The 19,882-nt window shown below is 35.8% G+C and overlaps 1 protein-coding gene across 1 annotated transcript in view; it reads left to right on the top strand.

The window, feature by feature from the left end:
* LOC138106399 (D-ribitol-5-phosphate cytidylyltransferase-like) overlaps window positions 1-19,882 on the top strand; it is a 111,426-nt gene that overhangs the window by 13,705 nt on the left and 77,839 nt on the right. The window contains 1 exon segment of the mRNA XM_069006949.1: window positions 11,899-12,048. Coding sequence (XP_068863050.1) covers window positions 11,899-12,048 — 150 coding nt within the window.

Raw genomic sequence — 19,882 nt, 5'->3', positions numbered from 1 at the left:
GAACCAGCCTAGTACTAAAACTAGTATTTTTAAAAGCTTAATCCACCACTTTTTAGCTTCTGAAAGTCTACACACATTAATTTTTACCTTCCTTTTTTTTTTTTAATAGGGTTAGTTTATCCTGAAAATAAATTCTGAGCATAGTTTCCTATATTTAAGTGGTTGTTGCCGTAATTTTTTGTTATGTCTATAAAATGTACCTCCTTCAAATTTAGAGAAATGGCATAGATGGTACTGCTGTTGATTTGAGGCTAGTTAAAATCTATATGCTTCATCTGAGAAAACAATATTATGTTTGGGAAATGAAGCAACCTTAAGCAAAGATGTGCAAAAAAACTCCCTCAGATTTCTCCTTCCTGCAGCAGATCAAAGTTTTAAAGAATAGTTCCTTAAAATAAGGGAAATCTCATCTTGTCCAGCATGCATGAGAAGCTGAATAAAGACCTTGGATCATTCTAGCAACTCTTACATGGCAAGATCTGGAAGAGGTTCTTAGCCATACCTCTGTGACTAAGGGTTAGGCATGTAAATTTTACCCCTTTTCACCAAATATTGCCCTGAAAAGAAAGATTATCTGAGTTTTCAAGCAGAAATGTTCCCAGCTGCATTTTGGCTGAGTTTGTGATCTGAGTGGTTGTGGCAAGGACACCACCAGCCCTGCAGGTTGGGTGAAGCTTCAGAAAGCCAAATTGGCCTGTTTCATATGCTGTAATAGTTTGCTGGACTGGTTCTGTGCTTATCCTCCTGTTTCCAAGAAGTAAGTGGGCTGTGGTACAGATAGAACTAAAACTGCCTTGAGGAGCCTTGGAGCATGTAGGAGAGAATTCATGAGGTATGAAATCCACACATACATGTATTAAAGTCACTATTTGAGTCAAACTGTCATGGTAAGGCGTAATGATCCATTTTACAAGGCCCTTGATAACAGAAGGTATTAGATGAAGCCTGTATAAAGAGGTAACTTGAAATTTTGAATCTAATGGGCTGTAAGGGAAAGAAGCTCAGGTCCAAGGTGAGCTGCAAGGAGAGGCACAAGCAGTTCTGAGAGAAGCAGCTGAGCAAGTTCATAACGCAAAGGCATTTGATAAGCAAGTGCAGAGTTGCTTAGGGCACTGCATGACCACAAACTCCAGTGCCTGTGGGTTTGGTTGCTCAGGACTGTATGTGTGGGAAAGAGTTATTAATTAAACATTGCAGTTTTGCATTTGGTTGATTAAATTGTGCAAGAGTCTTCCTACAACACATAGAGATTTTTTTTTCTTCTTTATAAAATGATGCAAATCATGTGTTTAATGACAGGCAGTGGATCAGTAGCCTTCACATCATGAGGTTGATTTTGTAATGATGCACACTGTCTGGAGATAAAATATTCTTCTTAAAGTATAAACTTCTTAAAAACAATTTTCACTCCTGTGGCAGTTATGTCAAGATTTCTGCTCCATTGAATACAAGTGCTAACTCATCCTTCTATTGATTTACTGTAATATGCAAAATCCTTTGTGGCAGAGTGCATGATCACTGATAGCTTTTTGCAATGTAAATCAGTATGTGGGGTATGAAAGATGTCTTGCTGCCTGTAAGCTGTGCTTCATTACTTGTTCATGCAAGGGGAGACTATGCAGTCAAAGTAAAATAAACAGTCTTGTTAATTTTAGTGGCAAAAATTATTGGTTTTGTGTTTCATTAATTTTAGAGCAAATGTTTTGTTTAAATTTTGCTACCTAGATTTGCAGTATGAGTTAGAACAAGAAAGTGCTGGTATCTCATCTTAGTGTCAGTTATTTTGAGTGACTGCCAAAATGTAAAGCTGTAAGTATGCTTTGAAATGCTTCAAAAAGTATTGAAAACTGATGATGGGATACTGGCCACGTGATTTGCTTTGCAATGTTTGAATTGCTTAGACTGAATTACGCATCTTATAGAATCCATCATAATTGTGTATAATGTACAATTATTGCTGACAACTGAAAAGAATAAATAGGTCATAAGAAAGTCTTGAAGCTCTGCACCAGCGTGTGCTGCTCTTACGTGTGGGATGCCATGTGTGGTCTGCATCATATACTTAATATGGATCTTCAGTACCATTATACAGACTCTATATCACAAACTTTAAAATATTTTTTAAAAACCTGTCTAGAGGAAAACAAAACCTTATTAAATGAGAGGATGTTGTTAAACATTACCAGTTATTGCATTGTGACAAAAAAATAGTTAAATAGGTTGACTAAGATAGTAAGACCTTTTTTGGCTAATAATATGACAAAATTTATTTTATGTAATGTTCTGTACTATTGTGTCTATGAAAAACACTGACTTCCTTCACCATTCTTGAATTCTCACAAGGAATGCACAGATAAAGAATGCAGTAGAAGAAATGCTATATAATTTGTATGACGCATTAAATATATATATACTGGTTTAATCCTGCTAACTTTCATAATTTTATGCTTTATTGTTTCAAAAATTTATGTCATTAATTCATGATACAAGGACAATGTAAATGACATTCTTACGACTTACTTTCAGTCTGCTTTTTAAAAAAAAAATCCAATTTTATTATGAAATCAAATGTTCACATAAATGTTGTGTCATTGTTTGTAGTACCACTCTTTTTCTTAGTGCTTATGTACTTGGCTTTGCTTCTTTTCCACTTATGCTATGTTTTTGAGCTAGTTTTCAGTGCTGTGTGTTGAAAAATTGCAGCCTGTGATACACCTAGTTCTGCTTCCTTCCTCTACTTTAAACATATATATATATTCAGTTATGTATTCCTATTGTTCTCTCTTTTTGAGGGAGATCTTTTCTATTTTCTCTGAGAAATCTTAGTTGTTCCACAGAATAACATTTAGAATTTAGCATGTGGTTGATAATACCAAAACAATATTTACTGATGCTTAGAAGTAAATATTTTAACTATGAAAGAACGGAAATTATGTAAAGTAAAAAAGAACATGTGCACTCTTAATTTTTGAGCAACAGTTTCTGTTATCTTCCTTATTTTGCTCTAGCTGATTGGGGCTCTGACATGTATTGATGTACATGTGCTATACCCAGTTACTCAGATAGTATGCTCTGATAAAAGTGACCTCATTAGAAGAAATGTTTTCTTTTTCTTAAACAGTGTCATAAATATACATTACATTTGTTTAAGGCATCCTATGTCTTTGAAGTCATTTCAATGTACAACACAGTGTCAGCTCATTAACATTGGATCAAAGTGTATATTAAATTTCTGATTAAACATCCCCTCTCTTTCAGCTAGGAATAAACACAATTATAACTTCTTCCTTCCTGGTGTTGGTTTAAGATTAACATGTGCCCAATTTTAGTGAGTTTGACTGTTGCTTCTAGCCAGCTGGGTAAACAGACTTTAAGGAAATTAGGTGAAGTTTAGCATACAAGCCTTTTTTTCATAGTGTTCAAAACTCCTTACATGTGTTCTAATTAACCTTCTTTTTGTCTAGTTGATGATTAGGTTTAATATCTGTGTAAGACTAGGCTTGTTTAACATTTCAACCAGTTCTGTCCTTGGGCAGTTAAAAGCTGCCAGTGCAAATGTGTGAAGATAGCTGAAATTGCGCTGGCTGGTGATACTGCCTACATAAAAGAAATTTTAGTGCTCACTAATGAGAATCAAACATGCTGTACCCATAAAGATTATGAATTTTGGGGTTTTTTTCCCCACAAAATTCAAAATAAGACAATTTAGAATTACTCTTTTTGTTAAAGAATTTAACAGAAGATACCCTTGCAGAAGAAGGTAGTCCTTTTTCGTCAGCCTTAATTTCTAATGGATACACAACCCAGGTTGCAGACTGTGCTTGTTTGTCAGTAGAAGGAATAAGTAGAAGGAATCCTGATCCCACCACAGCACAGTCACATAAGTTATGTATCTGCTACATGGGTGAGTGTGGGTGTGGGTGTGAGTGTGGGTGAAAGTATGTGATGCCCTGGACTCAAATTTGTGTTTCTGCATGCTAATGACAGTACCTCTACCTTTATTGTGGTGCGCTGTTCTTTACTGAGTCATCTTGCTTGTCCTATAGTCCTGACTGACTAGTTGCAGTATCTGGTCCTTCAAGAGAAGTGTACAGCTGGTTTGGGGGGGTCTTTTGGACATGACATTTACAGAATGAGTTATGGGGGCAGACTGTGACAGGTTTGAGTTGAAACCATGCAACCAAGCTGCTGCCTTGCCATGCTATCCAGAAAGTAGGTGGGTTCTGGGTCCAGAATGAGGTTATGAACTCTGAGGACTGTGTCCAGGCTTGTATTAGTTTAGTTTGGAAGCTTGGCTAGTTTGGGCTTGAACAAGTGTTCACACCTAAGTTTAGAAAACTTTGCTTGCGTAGTTGAATTGTTGTTTTCAACTGCTCTTCTGTACAGGAGTGGTGGCTTATGGTTTGTGTCATGACTTTGTTTCTGCCTCCCTCTTGTCTGTTGAAATAGAGTTGTTTTGCTAGGATTTCTGTAGATTGGAGGAGGAAATACTCTAAATCTTCCATCTCTGCTCTGGAATCATAAAACTCATAGATCAAAACTTTTGGTTATAGAAAAAAAAATGTATCCCTAGATAAGAGCTGGATACAAAATACAGAAAATGAAAAGCAAAAAAAAAAAAAAAAAAGAAACAAGAAGATAAGGTTAAGATATGGTATTTTAATGCTATACCTTAAATGTGCATTAGAAGTAATTCTCTAATTGCTTTATTTTACAAAAATGGTTATATGCCTTTGTTTTATTAGATATAGAAGAAATTTAGAAGAACTTCCTCTTAAATATGTGAAATATTTTAATCTTATAATTAAGTTTTTGAATTTTTCCTTTGAAGGTTCTGTTTGATAAATTTGAAATAGGAAATCTTTCAGTAGAGACTACTCTTCTAACTTAAATGATAATTACTGAGTGTGGCTGAAGTATGTTGATTACTGTAGATACAATTAGTTTGAATGCAGATGTCTGAATAGAAATGCAAGTTTCTACCTGTTTCATGAATCAGAGGTACTGTGTTTATTTCTGTATTTTTTTTCATACTGTAGATGGCTGTGAGTGCCCTTCCTGGAAAGTAGTTTGATCTGTGTAAAAGAATACTTTCCCTGTAGTAACATGTGGAAACAGTTTGATGGAATAAAATGAGAAGAAATTAATCATAGTTATTCTGAGCTGCTTCTGCTGGTTCACAGCCAGACCTAATTTAGACTGAAATGCTTATGAGATGGTAGTGTTTGGAAACATATAAATAATCTTTCACCCAACAAAAACCATTCCAGGACATATTTGTAAACTGTTAGATACCTAGCATGTCTAGATTACCATTGATTGTTATTGTTATGTAGTTCACCAGTGTCCTAATGCAATCCTTGTCTTCATGGAAAAGCAAGATAAAATTGCTTGTATGTTTACCAAGTTCACAATTATAAAACTGGCTCTAATGGAGTTCCAAGATGGATATAGTTGTCCTACTAAGTGTGACAAGCCCCACCATCTCCATCATACAGTTTCAAAGAAGTTAGCTGCTTTGAAATTATGAAAATGTATTTCTAATGTACTTCTATTTTCAGTGTATATATGCAAGCCAAGTTTATTTTTTCTAAAGCAGGGTGGCTAAATTATTTGTGAGCCTTGCTCCAGTTCTATTTTGCTTGTCAGAGGTGAAAACAACTCTGAATAAAGAATTAAAATTTATGAATACAAATATTGAGAAAACACGTAAGGGCTTAAGAGTAGGAACATTCTTTTAAGCTTAGCACTCATAGGCTTGCTTTTCTATGTCTCATATCAGGCCTATTCCTAAGTAATATTAAAACATTGAATTGTTAGTTGGGATGATTAAAATATAAAATAAAGAAAACATAAAATATACACTTTCTTAATGCTACTAGAGGCTGGGAAGATAGCATAGGGAAAATTAATTTCATGGCAGACAGAGGCTATGAATGGAGACAGAAAGTATTGTTGGTGTAATTAAAAAGTAGAAAAGAAGTCGTGTTAGAGAGGTGGAAGGCTTTGCCTGTTTATGACTAGACTCTCTACAGTTTTAAGCTGTCATTCCCACTCACTTGAAGTTGAGGGTTCCAGACTGGCTGTGTGAGTGGACTTTGTGGGTCTGCATTAGTACTTGGGGCTTACTGTGAACAAGGGCATGCCAAAGACAGCATACTTTTTTTAGTATGCCAGCCTGGAGGATCTGTGGTTGTCTGAGTTTGTTACCACACTGTTCTAAAACAAAAGGAATTGTAGTTCTGACATTTTTTGTAAGGATTTTGTGCCACTACAACTTTTTTTTCTTCCTAGTCCATGTCATTCAACTTGTTGAGCTTTGCAGCTATTTAGCATTGTTCTGTTTCAACTCTGGCTGCCCAAAAAGACCAAATCAGCAATGCAGTTGTGTTGGTTTTCATGCTCTTTTGGAGCTTTTGGGTCTTTGATAACTTGTTCTTGGTGTGTTGTGATGTAAGTGGGGTGTGTTTGTCCCAGGTGAATATTGCACTGTGCTTTGGATATCTGTAAGCTGGATAATTTGTTTCTTGTGATAAAAGCTCCATCTCACTGCCTAATCCTTATGATAATTTTAATGGGTTCTGTTTGCATTTTATTACCTAATATTACCTTATTATAAATAAAAATGAGTATTTAAAACGTTTATGAATATTCAGTAACAGAAAGCTACACTGCATTATGTTAGCCAAGTTGTTATGTTGTGTGGCGGCTTCTGTGATCTAAAAATTCATATTTCATTTTGTAATAAAAAGTGTCATTAATACTTTTTGGATCCAACATTCATTGAACTGACTATGTTGTCTGATCGTTAAGCACACCCTGGTTACAGATTCACTGGATACATACATCTAAACAATTTCTTGTTAGAATGGAAGTATGATAAACTGAGAACAATATGTTACTGTTTAGTGAAAAGGTGGGTTAGTACACCTTGTATCCATTGAAAATACCCTGTTATACTGACCTTCATCATGCACTTCATTCTCTACCTTTTTTTCAATCACCATTGAATCTTTAATTCTTGAATGCATGTTGTGGTCTAGGCAGTTATGCAAAAAAGAGGAGCACAAAACTGAGAACTTTTTGCAAATGTTTTTGATTTGTGCGGTCTAAAATGGGTCATAAAAGACACCTGTTGTTTATAAAAGCATCTGGAAGCAGGTTCAGTTTCACCAGATCGATGGATGAGCTTACTTCTGAGTGACAGGAGTCTGTCACTTCCCCTGAAGTTGATAGAATTCTCTATTCTTAGGACATTTTAGCATTGTTTTAAGGAAGTAATAGATTAGGAGGATGTTTTTTCTTCCAATGTGTTCCAATACAAAAGAAAAATAACCCGTTAGTGGTATTTATTTCAATGTCTGTTAGGCTATAAAAGAGTATTTTAAGAGCTTGTCCACTCATATTTGAATACTTTAACTGGTTTATTTAAAAACATATGCAAAAATGGGGGAAAGAAATGCGTTTCCTGGACATGCCAAAGCTAGTGCAAAGTAGAGTGGCTTGAAGGCTGTAAAGTGAACATTTAAAGAATTTCAGTTTAACTCTCTGTTAAGTATTCACATTGAAGAAGGGTGTATGATGCATTATCTATGATTTTGAAACCTCCTTGAGGTCTGACTCAAAACTATTAGAAATCAGAAGATAAGTACTCTGAGTAGAGAAATGTCAGGCTAAGACCCAGGCACTTGCTTTAGACTCACAGGATTTGTATTTTGTGCTATGGTAATTCAAAGTACAAAAAAGATTTTACAGTGACATTAGCAAGTACTTCTAATTTTAAATGAGGACACGTTTTCTTTGTTTTATTCATTTTTAAGTTCATGTCTGAACCTTGCGTGAGAGCTGGGCCAAATACTTGTGCATTCCTGACATAAAGAGCAAGTCAATGCCTCTCAAATTAGAACAAATCAAATTCAAATACCTGAGACTCAGTATATACTCTCTTTTAGTAATATGGAAATAATTTTTTGTTACCAATTTATAACCACAAAAACCAACATGGAAATTCCTTGCAAAAATTAAAATGCTTTTTGTTGTAACTGAATAGATGTGGACTAGCTGAGTGATTGTGTTCTTCACTTACACCCCACAATTATCAGGGACAGAACTCCCATTAACTACAATACTGCGTTATTGTATTATTGTCCCTTCTGTGCCCTAATATTTAAGTTTCTGAACTAAAAAATGTAGTCTGTCGCCCTGTCTTAAATTCCTAAATTTTCCATTCAGTTCATTGCAAGGCTGCTAGCTGGAATTCAGAAAGGCTTTGTGCTTTTCAGAGTTGGGGGGAGGCTTGTGCTAACCAGAAGGAAGTACTGCAGAATGAGCCATACTTCTTAAAAGTCTGCCCCTCTTTGGCCTGCATATAAGACAAAACTCACAGCTCAATTCTTTTGATTTTACATGCCCAATATTATGCTTAGACCATGAATGAAGATACAATGAGCCAGTTTTGGAAGCAGAAGCACATGTGGTGAGGTCTGTGTGAGCCAGTGTGGGTTTGGCAGCTCTGTTGGCTTATACCAGCTCAGGGATGTTGCCAGCAGTACTGCAGATGCAAGGTTTCCTGTGTTTGGGATGCAGCTCTCTTGTGCTGTAAGAAGATAGTGCAGGGCCACAGGCCAGTATTTTCCCTTGCTTGGTCCCAATTTCACCCAGTCTGAAAGTGGCCTTAGGAACTAGTGTAGTTCATGTGTCACTGGGGTGGTAAATGCAGTCCTGTTTTGGGTCACATCATCTGGTTGAGGGAGCCTGTGTGTGTTTGTGAGACAGGGAAAGGTCCTGTGGAAAGGTGAGCCAGTAGTGAGCAAAACAGACAATCAGTTTCTGGATCTTGTCTCAGGATTTTAAGGTATTAATACTGCTGCACCTTAGCAAGTATGCTCGAGCTCAGCTTTTGGGGCTTTTGGGCTGCAGCTCCTTATCATATGAAGGTTTTCTGAGCAGCTGAAATTTCTTGGCTTTACTAAGTACCAGAGCTCTCTGTTCTGCTTTCAGTCATGGACTGGGTTGTTCTGTTCTGTAATAAAAGCTGGGGGTTTCTTTTTAAATCAGATGACTGCTTATTATCCTGTTTCTAAATACACAGAATTTCTCTCCTTTGCATGATCAAAAGTCAGGCATAAATCTTATTCTTTGTATTAAATTTCATGTTTTCAATCAGTGTCAGGTATAGTTTGAGTGGACCTGCTGCAGAAAAAAATCTTCCTGTGCCCAATTTGTAATTTCTTATTGAAGTGGTGGGAAGAAAGAGGAAAATCTCAGCCTGCCACGCTGGACTCAGTTATGGGGTATTGTAAAAGAAAACTGTAGTTGTTTGAAAAATGCACTTGTTAAATGTTAAGTGCCGTGAAGCTTTCAATTACTTGAGAAGTTAATTGCAGAGTTTAAAAAAATGTTGCATTTGGATTTAGTAGAAATTAGGTCTTTCTGAATTGTTTGGAAGAGCTAGGCCTCAGCAGAGCAGGAGTTGTGGTTCAGTATTGTCACAAAGATACCAATACAGATATTCATAATTTTTTATTGTGCAATTAACCAGATGGCAAGAAAACAATGTGTTTCAGAGTTCTTTTAAGAACATAATTCTGAGTATTCAATTTTATTTAGAATTGCAGTTTGGTTTTTTGTTCCTCAGAGTGCATGTTTCACTTGTGAGATTTGGTTACGCAAGTCACATTGTATTCTTCCAGCCGGTTTTATGCTGAAAATGTAACATGACAGGATTGTTAAAAACGGTAATAAAATATTGGATCAGCCTAAGGAATCCTCTTTGGCTAAATGGCTTTCTGGAATGGTAACTGTTCCAGAAAAAAAAATTCAAATATATAGCTAATTACAGAAAAACTGTGGGTAGCATGCTGCTCTCTCTCTTTTCCCATGACCTTCTAATTTTATAATTTTGTGTGTGTATGACCAATTAAAATATGATGGCAGAGCAAAATAACATAGTCCAAATGCCCAGCAGCTGGGATATAGATGTAATAATGCATGTCCTTGAATCACAAGAAATAGAGGGAGGACAAATTACAGATAATTTAGTCTCTCTACTTCTGCTATGCACAGCTTTTGCTCTAAGTACGTCCGTTAAATTTACACCTCATTTAATACCCTGACATATTATTAAAATTGTAGTGATGTTTAGTTTTCTCAGTTTGTCTTTTCTATTACAGAAATAAAATTGATCCTGTCTAGGACAGAAAGGTGGCCTAGATGACCTCTTGTGGTTCTTTACAGACAGTTATTATGTGATTTCACAATTTTTACTGGTCTTTCTGTACCACATTTTGCCTTTGGATAATAGTGTTTTGCTCCATGTAGTTTTTATATAGGTATCTCTTCCCATGTATTAGAAAGAAAAAGTGCTTTTCAGATTTTGAGAAAGTAGTTCAGATATATCTCTTGTCACATGAATCTTTTGTATCTTTTCACTTCCTTCACCCTGCCCTGGTTGCTCATGCATATCAGAACTCTTTGGGCATGAGAAATTGGTTCACATCTCTGTATTCATTCTGTAAAAGAATGAACTAAGTAGTTTACTAAACTGTAGTTTAGAGCTCATAAAGTGCTCAACACGCGGACTGCGTTACTCTTTGTTTAATTGTTTAGTAGTGTAAAAGGGGGAGAGAAGAGAACTTGTTCTTTCTCTTTCTGAGGTCAGAAATCTTCTGAGAATGGACAGGACTCATATTAGGGCAGGATTTGCCAACAGAGATAAGTAATATCAATAACAGCAGTGCTGATATGTGATAAGGGACTTTTTTTTTCTGTGTCAAAATTCACTAAACCTCAGAAAATCTGTGACTTCAGTGAAAAGTGTCAGAATTCACCACTGGGAATGATTTTCTAGGTATACTGATTTAAGATGTTGGATAATTCCACATGTTTTGAAGAAGCATCAATTATTCTTTTTTTATTATTCTTAAAAATTGATAATAAGCAGTATAGTGTGAAGATGCTGTTCTCAGTGGTTAGCATTGATGAGGAGCATGCTTTTTGCCCTGTGACTTCGTAAGCAGTGTTCTGCCATTACATTCTTCATATTGTATGAACCACTCTTGTCCCAGTTTTTTTGAGCTACATCCAAAGCATGTGAGCATTTGATAAGTCACTGATGTAGTGTGAGTAACTTTCTGGTATCAAAATGCCTAAATCCACATAGGAGAGTTCTGTTTCAGAGATGCCGCAGATCTTTAATACTATATATTGATGAAAAAATCAAAGGTATGTGTTTAATTGGTTTCAAATCTAAGCAAAACTGAAACTGAAATATAAGCATTTAAATATCTGTTCAGCAGCACAGTGCTGCTGGTTATTGAGTGCTTTCAGATGTATATGCTGTGTTCCCTCTGATTTCACTGGTAAATGTGATTACTTGGCATTTCACAGGGTGAATTCAACACAGAGGAACAAGCTCAATTTTTTTAAACTTTTCTTGTAGTATGGTTCTGATCAGTTTAGATCTATTTAGATCAAGTTGAGATCTGTGAAAGCAATAGGTGTTGTGGATTGTCAAGGCTTCTCAGGTTTGTCTGCTGCTGTTTGCTATCACAATAGGCCTAGAACTGTCCTCACTGAAGCTGCCTACTATGTATACAGAAGAAAGTCTGAAGAATGAACATCTCAGATCTGTGCATGTATTTGCAGTAGATGTTTATGAGGGGCTTAAGATTTCTTTTTTTTTTGGTAAGGTGTCCCTCAGTGTGTACTTACATAGTCTTCCATGCTCCATTAATCTTGAAAGTCTCATACAGACTAAGTAGTATGACTTATATATTTTAAGATACAGGAAAGATAAAGAAGGGATAAAAATAAATTTCAAGCTTTTTTTGACTAAAGCTATGTGATATAAATTAATATTAATAACACTGAGGTCTCGTGTTGTGTTTTCTTTCACAGGCAGCTGGAGCAATCCGTCCTTTAGTTTCTACTGTTATTGCCTCTGCTGCTGATGGCTGCTTAGACCACTCACTGGAACGTGCCAGGTACAGAGCGAGTGAAATGCCTCAGGCTTTCTTGTTTGATACAATCTATGAAGCATACCAACAGGTAAGACATTAAGACTTTCTAAGACCTTTTTTCCATTTACTCCAATTAAAAAGAAAAAAAGGTAACTTTATTTCTCTTCTTTCAAGAACAGAGCTTCAGCATCTCTTTCCGATCACATCAAACTGTATGCATCTTCTGAGTCTTTTAACAAAATCCTTATCATTCTAATGTGTTCAAATTTATGATTAGTTAACTGTCAAATACAAGAGGGGTTGATAGCTGGAAAGACAGTTTTCTTTAATTTTTATTGTACATTAAATGTATTACTTAAATGAGTGGGTTTATATGTTTAAGTTAGGTGTCTATATAAAATATGTATTGTTGACTGAGTATCAAAGGGTTTTGGATGCACAGTGTAATAATGACATTTTATAGTAATTTAGTGGGATACAGGCTGTTCTAAAATACTGAGATAATATAACTTGCTACATCTAGGTAAATGTTTATTTTGTTTCTTTTTGCATGTGTATTATACATACTTTGATTAGTGGCTGAAAATAATATTTACTTAGTCTCTGTTGTAGTTCTTCATTTTTTCCTAATATATTGCTTCAACATTAACTTTATTAAAGAGAATTAAAGTTATGGGTAGTGTATTAAACCCTGACTCTTTTGCCTTTATTTGCCCTGAAGACTGCTTTAATTTGCCTCACCCTGCATTCACAGTTTACTGGAAACATTCCAGCCTTTCGTCTCGACATTCTACTTCCTTTTCATTCATCACCTTGTGGAAATTGCCTGTCCTCCAGGTATCTTCCAGACTGACTGGAAACAGAGCATTTCTTTTGTCACTTGGAAGGAATTATTTTTCATGTTAATGCTGGCAGTCATACTTCCCATCAGTCTTTCAATTCTAAACAAGCCCAAGTTTCTGATACTCACTTTCAGAGAGTACAAAGCTTAGAAGTCACTAACAACAGAAAAATGTGAGGACAGGCAATGAAGAAGCTGTTACTTAATTGTTCAGTAATTGTTTTCCTTAGAAATGTTGGCACAAATTCCATGTCATACCCTTTATGCTTGATACTTGAAGCTATTAGATGCTGAAGATGAAGGACTATTTGAAATAAAGAGCTGCTTAAGTGCTTGGACTGGCTTCAACCTTTTTGCTTCTGATAGGAAGCAGGGAGGTATTCTTAGTATATGACACACAGCTGATACTTTGGAGATTCTACCTGGAATGTAGTGGGTATACTCATAAGAAGTGCAGCCTTTGTGTGCATAAGAACACATCTCAAGAGACAACTGCTACTGTTGGTCATACAACTCTTTCTTGATGTGTGTATCTTTTGGGAAATTGCATGTTTATGTGCTGTTTCTTGAAACCACCTTCCCTCCCCACCCCCCAAACAACCCAGTACTTTTTCTACCGTGTTTGCTCATGATTTGCAAATACAGTAGAGCTGGCAGATACATTAAAAGCTCTTGCCCTAAATGCCTCACTCAAAAGACAACTATATTTGCAGTTCCTATGCTCCTCTGAATAGTTTTTTTCTCACATATGCATTCCATCAGTCTTCTTTTTTGTATCCCTGCTCTTTCAAGAACAAGCCACCAAAGTTGTTAGAAGCAACCAAGGCCATGGTTTCTTGTCCCCAGTTCCCTTAGCTTTGGCTAAATTCTGGCCATTTAAATGCTCTGTGCTTTGGCCCCTTGGGAAGTATAACACTCTGCTAAAATCTCTCAACTCATATTGTTTCCTAATTATTTATGTTTCAATGGTGTCTAGCTGTCCAAGTCAAGGATTAAGACCTTATTGTTCTGGGAACTGTACAAACAAATAAAAAAAGACAGATAATCGTTGTCCTGAAAAACCTAGTCAAGCTACTGTAGGACAGATTTTTGTAGGAATGGATGCAGCTTATGATGCTTCCTAAATATTAACATATCCCTAATCAATTCCCACAACCTGATGAAGGTAAGTATCATTGTACAGATGAACAAAGAAGAGAAAATAATTTTGTTACTCATGTTGCAAGTCATTCACAAAGCTGGGAATGATATTAATTTTGGCTGACTCCACATGGGATCATGATCCTATGCCTGTGTATTTTATACAGTTGTGACCTTTATGCAACAACAGTGTGGAGAAAAACAACAGTCAAACATGCATTCCTTGGAAAGAAACTGTCCATCTGAATTAGTGCTTTGAGTAACACAGGCTTTTCAGTTACACTGTGGGTAAGGTGCAATACTGCTTTTAAACTCCATCTCTATTTAAATGCACCATCTGATGTGATAGGTCTAGAGTGTTTACTTCCAGATGTGTTCGTGAATGTAAGATCTCTAAATATATTGACCACAAACTTGCAAAATTCTGGGGTTTTCCTTGGGATTTTAGGTAAAAGGACATATAAATTTGTTAAGGGGATAAATGTTATGTTGCAGCACTACTCTTAGTTCTAGTATGTCCTAATTTGTGAGTTCTTAGTAATGAACCACGGTAAATATTAGTAATGAACAAGTTAAAAATTTTAAAATCAAAAATGCAAATCTCTAATAACTAGTAAAACCTCTGGAACCTCTGTTGTTAAAAAATGACAGAATCCATGATTTACTTCAATTCTAAACTACCTGGGATAAAATCAGCCAGTTGAATTTTTTTATTATTATTTTTATTTTGTTATGTTAATAACAAATTCCTGATCTTTGAAAATACATATTTCTTTTCTATCCTTATAAATCCCACAGAAATTCGGGAAAGTTTAAGTGTTAATTGAAAATCCACCCTTTCCAAAGATAGCAAATAAGGGATAGACTTCTTAGACCAGACTTGTTCATTTTTGCTTAAGGTAGTTTCATGTTTCTTTTCTGCTTCTTAATTTAAATAGGAACAAATGTGAAGTATGATCCTGCAAGCCTGGGAAGAGGTGGGTGGGGGAAAGACTTCACTTTCCAGAAGTCAAGTGTTCCCTGGAGCATACCTTTTAAAAGAATTAGAGTATCAGGAAGTCAGGTAGACTACCATTTTCCTTTAATCAGAGTAGGCTGAGACTGATTTCTGTAATACTTGTTTTTGACATACTGTGAAATGTGCAAAGATCTCAAAGTTTTTTGTCTTTAACACAAAGCATCTTGTTGTGTCATATCATGTGTTTGTACAAAGTAACACAACCACAATATATAAAGGCTGAAATACCCAAACTTAACAAAGCATTGAACGCTTGAAATGTTTCTGCTAAAGCAAGAAAGGTAGCAGGAACATTTAAAAAGCTTTGCCTTTCATGATCTGGAAGAGAAGCAACCAAAAATGGAAGCAGAAGAGGAGTGGTAGGTAGAAGATTGTGACCAGGTTCTATGTCAGATATGTAAACAAACAGCCCTGGGAAGACGATACGATGGTTAAGGAGTTGTCAGCATGAATTCAGGGAATTCTAGAGAGTTGCTCACCAATGCCACCAGTCCAGGGAAGCCGAGAACCTTGTGAAAGGAATAGCTACAAACAGCTGAAAAAAGAGCAGGACATGTTAGAATGCTATTCTTTAGGAATCCTTCATATGTGGGTGGCAAGGCAAAGTCTGATCACTAATTCAAAATTGAGGGATAGCTTTATAAGAATCTTACTAAAAAAAAAAAAAAAGTGATACACTTTTGGGTTTTTTTTCTGCTTGCTGATCATTTATACATTATCTTAAAATTTTCCTCAAGATCTGCTGTACCTGTGGAAATTTACTGCAAGAGTGACACACTTTTTTTTGGGGGGGGGAGAGGGGGGGGTGTTTGTATTGCATATATAGTTAATCATCTGTTGATAATAGAGTTTTTGCAGATTATAGAAGTTTATATTTAGCTAATCAGAACAATGGAGCTGAGCTAAAAAAAAAATAGAAATAGGAAGCAGGAATACTCATCGAAGGAGAATAAACTTAAGCATGTTTAGAGACATTTCTCTGATTCATGTCTATAACCTCCTTACAGATATCCACACAGATCAGCTGATACTAGGATTCTTTCTAATCTGTGTAGAAAATATGTAGAGATTAGTTCTTTTTGAGACTACACTAAATTACAGCATCTGTTCATAGCCAACATTAACCACTCTTTGAATATTAAGCAATTACATTTACTTATGGGCCATTACAGCATCTGCCTGCATAGGAGAGAATGACTATATATAAACATAGTAATGACAAGATACAAAACAATAGTGTGTCAGAGAGAATCATGCACATACTTTGATGCTGAATTCTGGGAGGCAGATGTTCTTCCACTCCCCCAAAAAATCATTACAAGATGTCCACAGTTTGGGTTGAGATAGGGAGAAGAGATAGTCTGCAAACTGTCCAACCTGGTCATTAATAGAAGAAAAGAAAATCCTAAAACGGTTCTCCTCTAACAAACCCCTGCAAATGTTCAGGGAAGATTTTGCCAGAGTAAGAAAGGAAGTTGGCTATTGTTAGGGCCACTGTAAAAGTATTTGCTCAAAGTATTGTCTTTTCTGTATGTAAATAATAGGGAGTGTATTCCATGTGGATTTTGTAAACTTCTAAAGTACGTTTTGAAAGGGCACAACATTACTGGGATTCTTCTTCAAACATGTGTGAAGCATTTTAGTATCCTCTGTAGCAGGGAAGCGGAGTCAGCTGTAGCAGTTTAGCAATATTTTGGCATAAGTCAGGCAAAGTCCTTCGAGGCAAAATGTCTAGACTGATTTGGGGATTTTCCTGTGGCTTCATTCTTTGTTAAAAACATCAATGTCTGTCAAATTATTATTGCCAGGAGCAACAAGCGATTAGATGAACAGTAGCAGACAAATTGTTGACTAAAACTTTGGTGACTTTGGAGGAAAGGGTCAGATTCAGAAAAAGGACTGAAGGGTCAAGATGTTAGTGAGATAAAATTTGGGCATTTAATTCTAGTGCTGGAATCCTGAAAAAAACCACTGCTCATCCCCTTGCCAAGATTAAAGATATCTGAATCTTCAAGGCACCTTAACCTTTATTTTTAACATTCACCAAACGTGAAACTTTGTGTATGTCAAGGCATGTAAGTTGTCACCAAGTTTGACCAAATTAATATTTTACTTCCTGTAAGAATTCACTTGGAGATAATTTTTTTTTGTCTGACTCTATTCCATCATGAATTAGTGGTATGGGTCAGGGCTGTTCATTTTTGTAGTGTAAAAGCATCACCATTGTTTTAAACGTATGACAAAAAGTGTGTAAGATATGTAGGTTTTATCATGAGTTGTACTGGGTTGTTTCTTGGCCTCTGTCTTTTTAAGAAAAGCATCAGAAATCTTCCATTAAGTGTATTGTGTTGTAAGGATGATTGTTTAACCTCATTCTTATTCAAATGGATTTTGCAGTTTCTGTATGCTCTATGTGTGTATATGGAGGTCCACTTCCTTTGCTATATCCCCAGCTCTGGTCACCCACTTTACTTTTGTAGTTTATAGTTCTATGTTCAGGTCTTATAAATATATGCCATTGTTGTTGTATTTGTCCTAATTCTGCATTCAAGTTTGTGTCTATAGGCTTTCTTCCTTCTCATTAAAGGTATTCTGAAATACTGAATCAAGAAATGATTTGTGAGTTAGGCAAGAGCTGGCTAGACTGATAGTAATCTTGTAGTACAATTTGTCGAGGACAGTACTACAACCCAACGTTCTTCTTTGTATGGAGTCGTAAAGGCAGCATTCTTCCATCTGCCTATGAAATATAACTGGTAATTACAGTTTTAGTGTAACTACCTACTTGGTTGATCCAAGTAGGCTGGATACTCAACTGAATATTTTTTTGATATTCCTACCCCTAATTTTAATTATCTGTGTAGTGCTAGTATGAATTTGTGAATTTTTCAATGTACAGTCTAAGCATATGAAATAATCTAACAAGAGGAAGCCTTTCTGATTTTTTCATGGGTCATTAGGATTTTAGATATGATTGTTTGACAAGGAAATCTGTGTAGCTCCTAAATGTTAAAAGAAAATCTGTTTCTTCTTACATGAGAAGTTTCGTGTAATTAACAGCACCCCTTCATTGTTGTGGTCCATTTCAGCTTGGATTTTATGACTTTAGTCACATTTTAAAAAAAAATATTTGGAACTTCAGTAGAACCTGAGTTCTACTGAACTACATTTAATGCATGCTGAAAACTGATAATATTTTTCTTGTTTGGATGCAAAATTGCTACAGTGCTAATTTTTTAATAATGCAGTTTTGCAGGAGATTTTGTTCTGCCTTTCTCCATTCTCCATTCACATTCCAGTGTGCATCACTGTCAGGCTGATGCACACAGACTGTTGCTTAAATACAGGGTTGTCAACCTCACTTAAATGAATATCCTTATTTGTACAGTCTACAGGTTGTAGCTCTGAGATACCTTCCAAAGAGATCTCAGTTATTTCATCTGGCATCTTTTTACCCTGACAACTTTGCCCTGAGATTTAGAGGAATAAATAATTTTTTTCCTATCCTTAAAGCCTACCCAATTCTACAGAATACTTTTCAGGGTCAATATGCTAAAAGAAATTTTGTCAGTAATGCCTTCTTTTATTCAAAAACTGAAGCTAGTTTGGTGGTCTGGAGAAAACTGTGCTAGTTTAGATAGCTCTGTACTTGATTAGTTCTTTGGCGCAATGGTAGAACCAGGATATTGTCTGAATCCCCACCTTGCCCTAATTAATTTCTGCCACAAGAATGTTTGGAGAGATTCTAATGCCTTGCACAAGAAAAAAAGTATTTTTGCTAATGGGATAATTACTTCCATTTTGTCACTCCTCATCCTGTAGGATCTCAAAGAACTTTGCAAATTCACATATTAGCTCTTGGAACTGTTTGCTGCAGTGGTGCAAAGCTTCCACTCCATGGGTGAAATTTAGCATCTCTATGGCTGTGAAAAGGTATTTTGTCTTCAGATATAATTTGGAAGGAGTATGTTAAGGAGACACAATGCAAATATTCAAGTTGGAAGTTAGATTGGATTATGAGAATATTGTTGTGTTACTTGATTTACCCTGGTAAGTGTCCTGTATCCATGAGAATCACCTGTTTGGCACAGGCTCAGAAAATGCTGAATACTGAGTGAGGATCTTGGTATCCCGCATATGGGAGACCACTCACCTACATTGTCATCTGTTGCTTGTTCTGAGATAGCAACAAAGAAGACAAGGTAATGAAGCTAGAGGTTTTAATCTCCTAGTTATTGACAATTTGGTGTATTGAAAGGCAAGGAAAAGGACCATTTATGATTTTGCATAATTCAAGAGGTGATTTTTCTGAAGTAAATTGTTCAAGAGTTAATAGTCTTACCTCTTAAAAAAAATATTTTAAATTTTAAAAATGCATTTTAGCTTGGCCTGAATTTGGCTTACCTCTGCTTCCGACCTCGATTAAATTATCTGTTGGTTTCTTAATTTTGAACATGATATATTTAGAAATCTCTTTATTGGGAGAATGTGAACAATTACTTCTTCAGATTTTCTTAGAATAACCTAAAAATCTGTATTTTTCTGCATTAGGGCAAGATTTTTCTTGTCTTTGTCTAGTCCAAATAATTCTTTCCCAAGTATTTTTCCAATTTGCAAGATAATTTAAAAAGTGTAAACAATGAGTCCTAACACAGTGTTTTGACTACTACTCTTGTCACATAGAATATTACTATTTTCTTATTTCTTCATGTTGTAACTGAAAGATGGGTATTTCGTGTACTTGGAAGCAACACGAGTACCAAAATATTCCAATGTGTAATCAGGAAGTGTTCAGGGGTCTAATTGTCAGGAAATCATGGCATGTACAGAAAAGGCACTTGCAGTTACTGCACTGAAAGGTGTTGGGATATAGATACAAATCTGTGTGAAACCAGGCTTGGTTAATTCTGTTAGAGACTAAAT

The sequence above is a fragment of the Aphelocoma coerulescens genome, chromosome 2 (genome assembly GCF_041296385.1).
Source record: "Aphelocoma coerulescens isolate FSJ_1873_10779 chromosome 2, UR_Acoe_1.0, whole genome shotgun sequence".
Classification (NCBI taxonomy): domain Eukaryota; kingdom Metazoa; phylum Chordata; class Aves; order Passeriformes; family Corvidae; genus Aphelocoma; species Aphelocoma coerulescens.
This window is presented reverse-complemented; position numbering and strand designations above follow the sequence as displayed.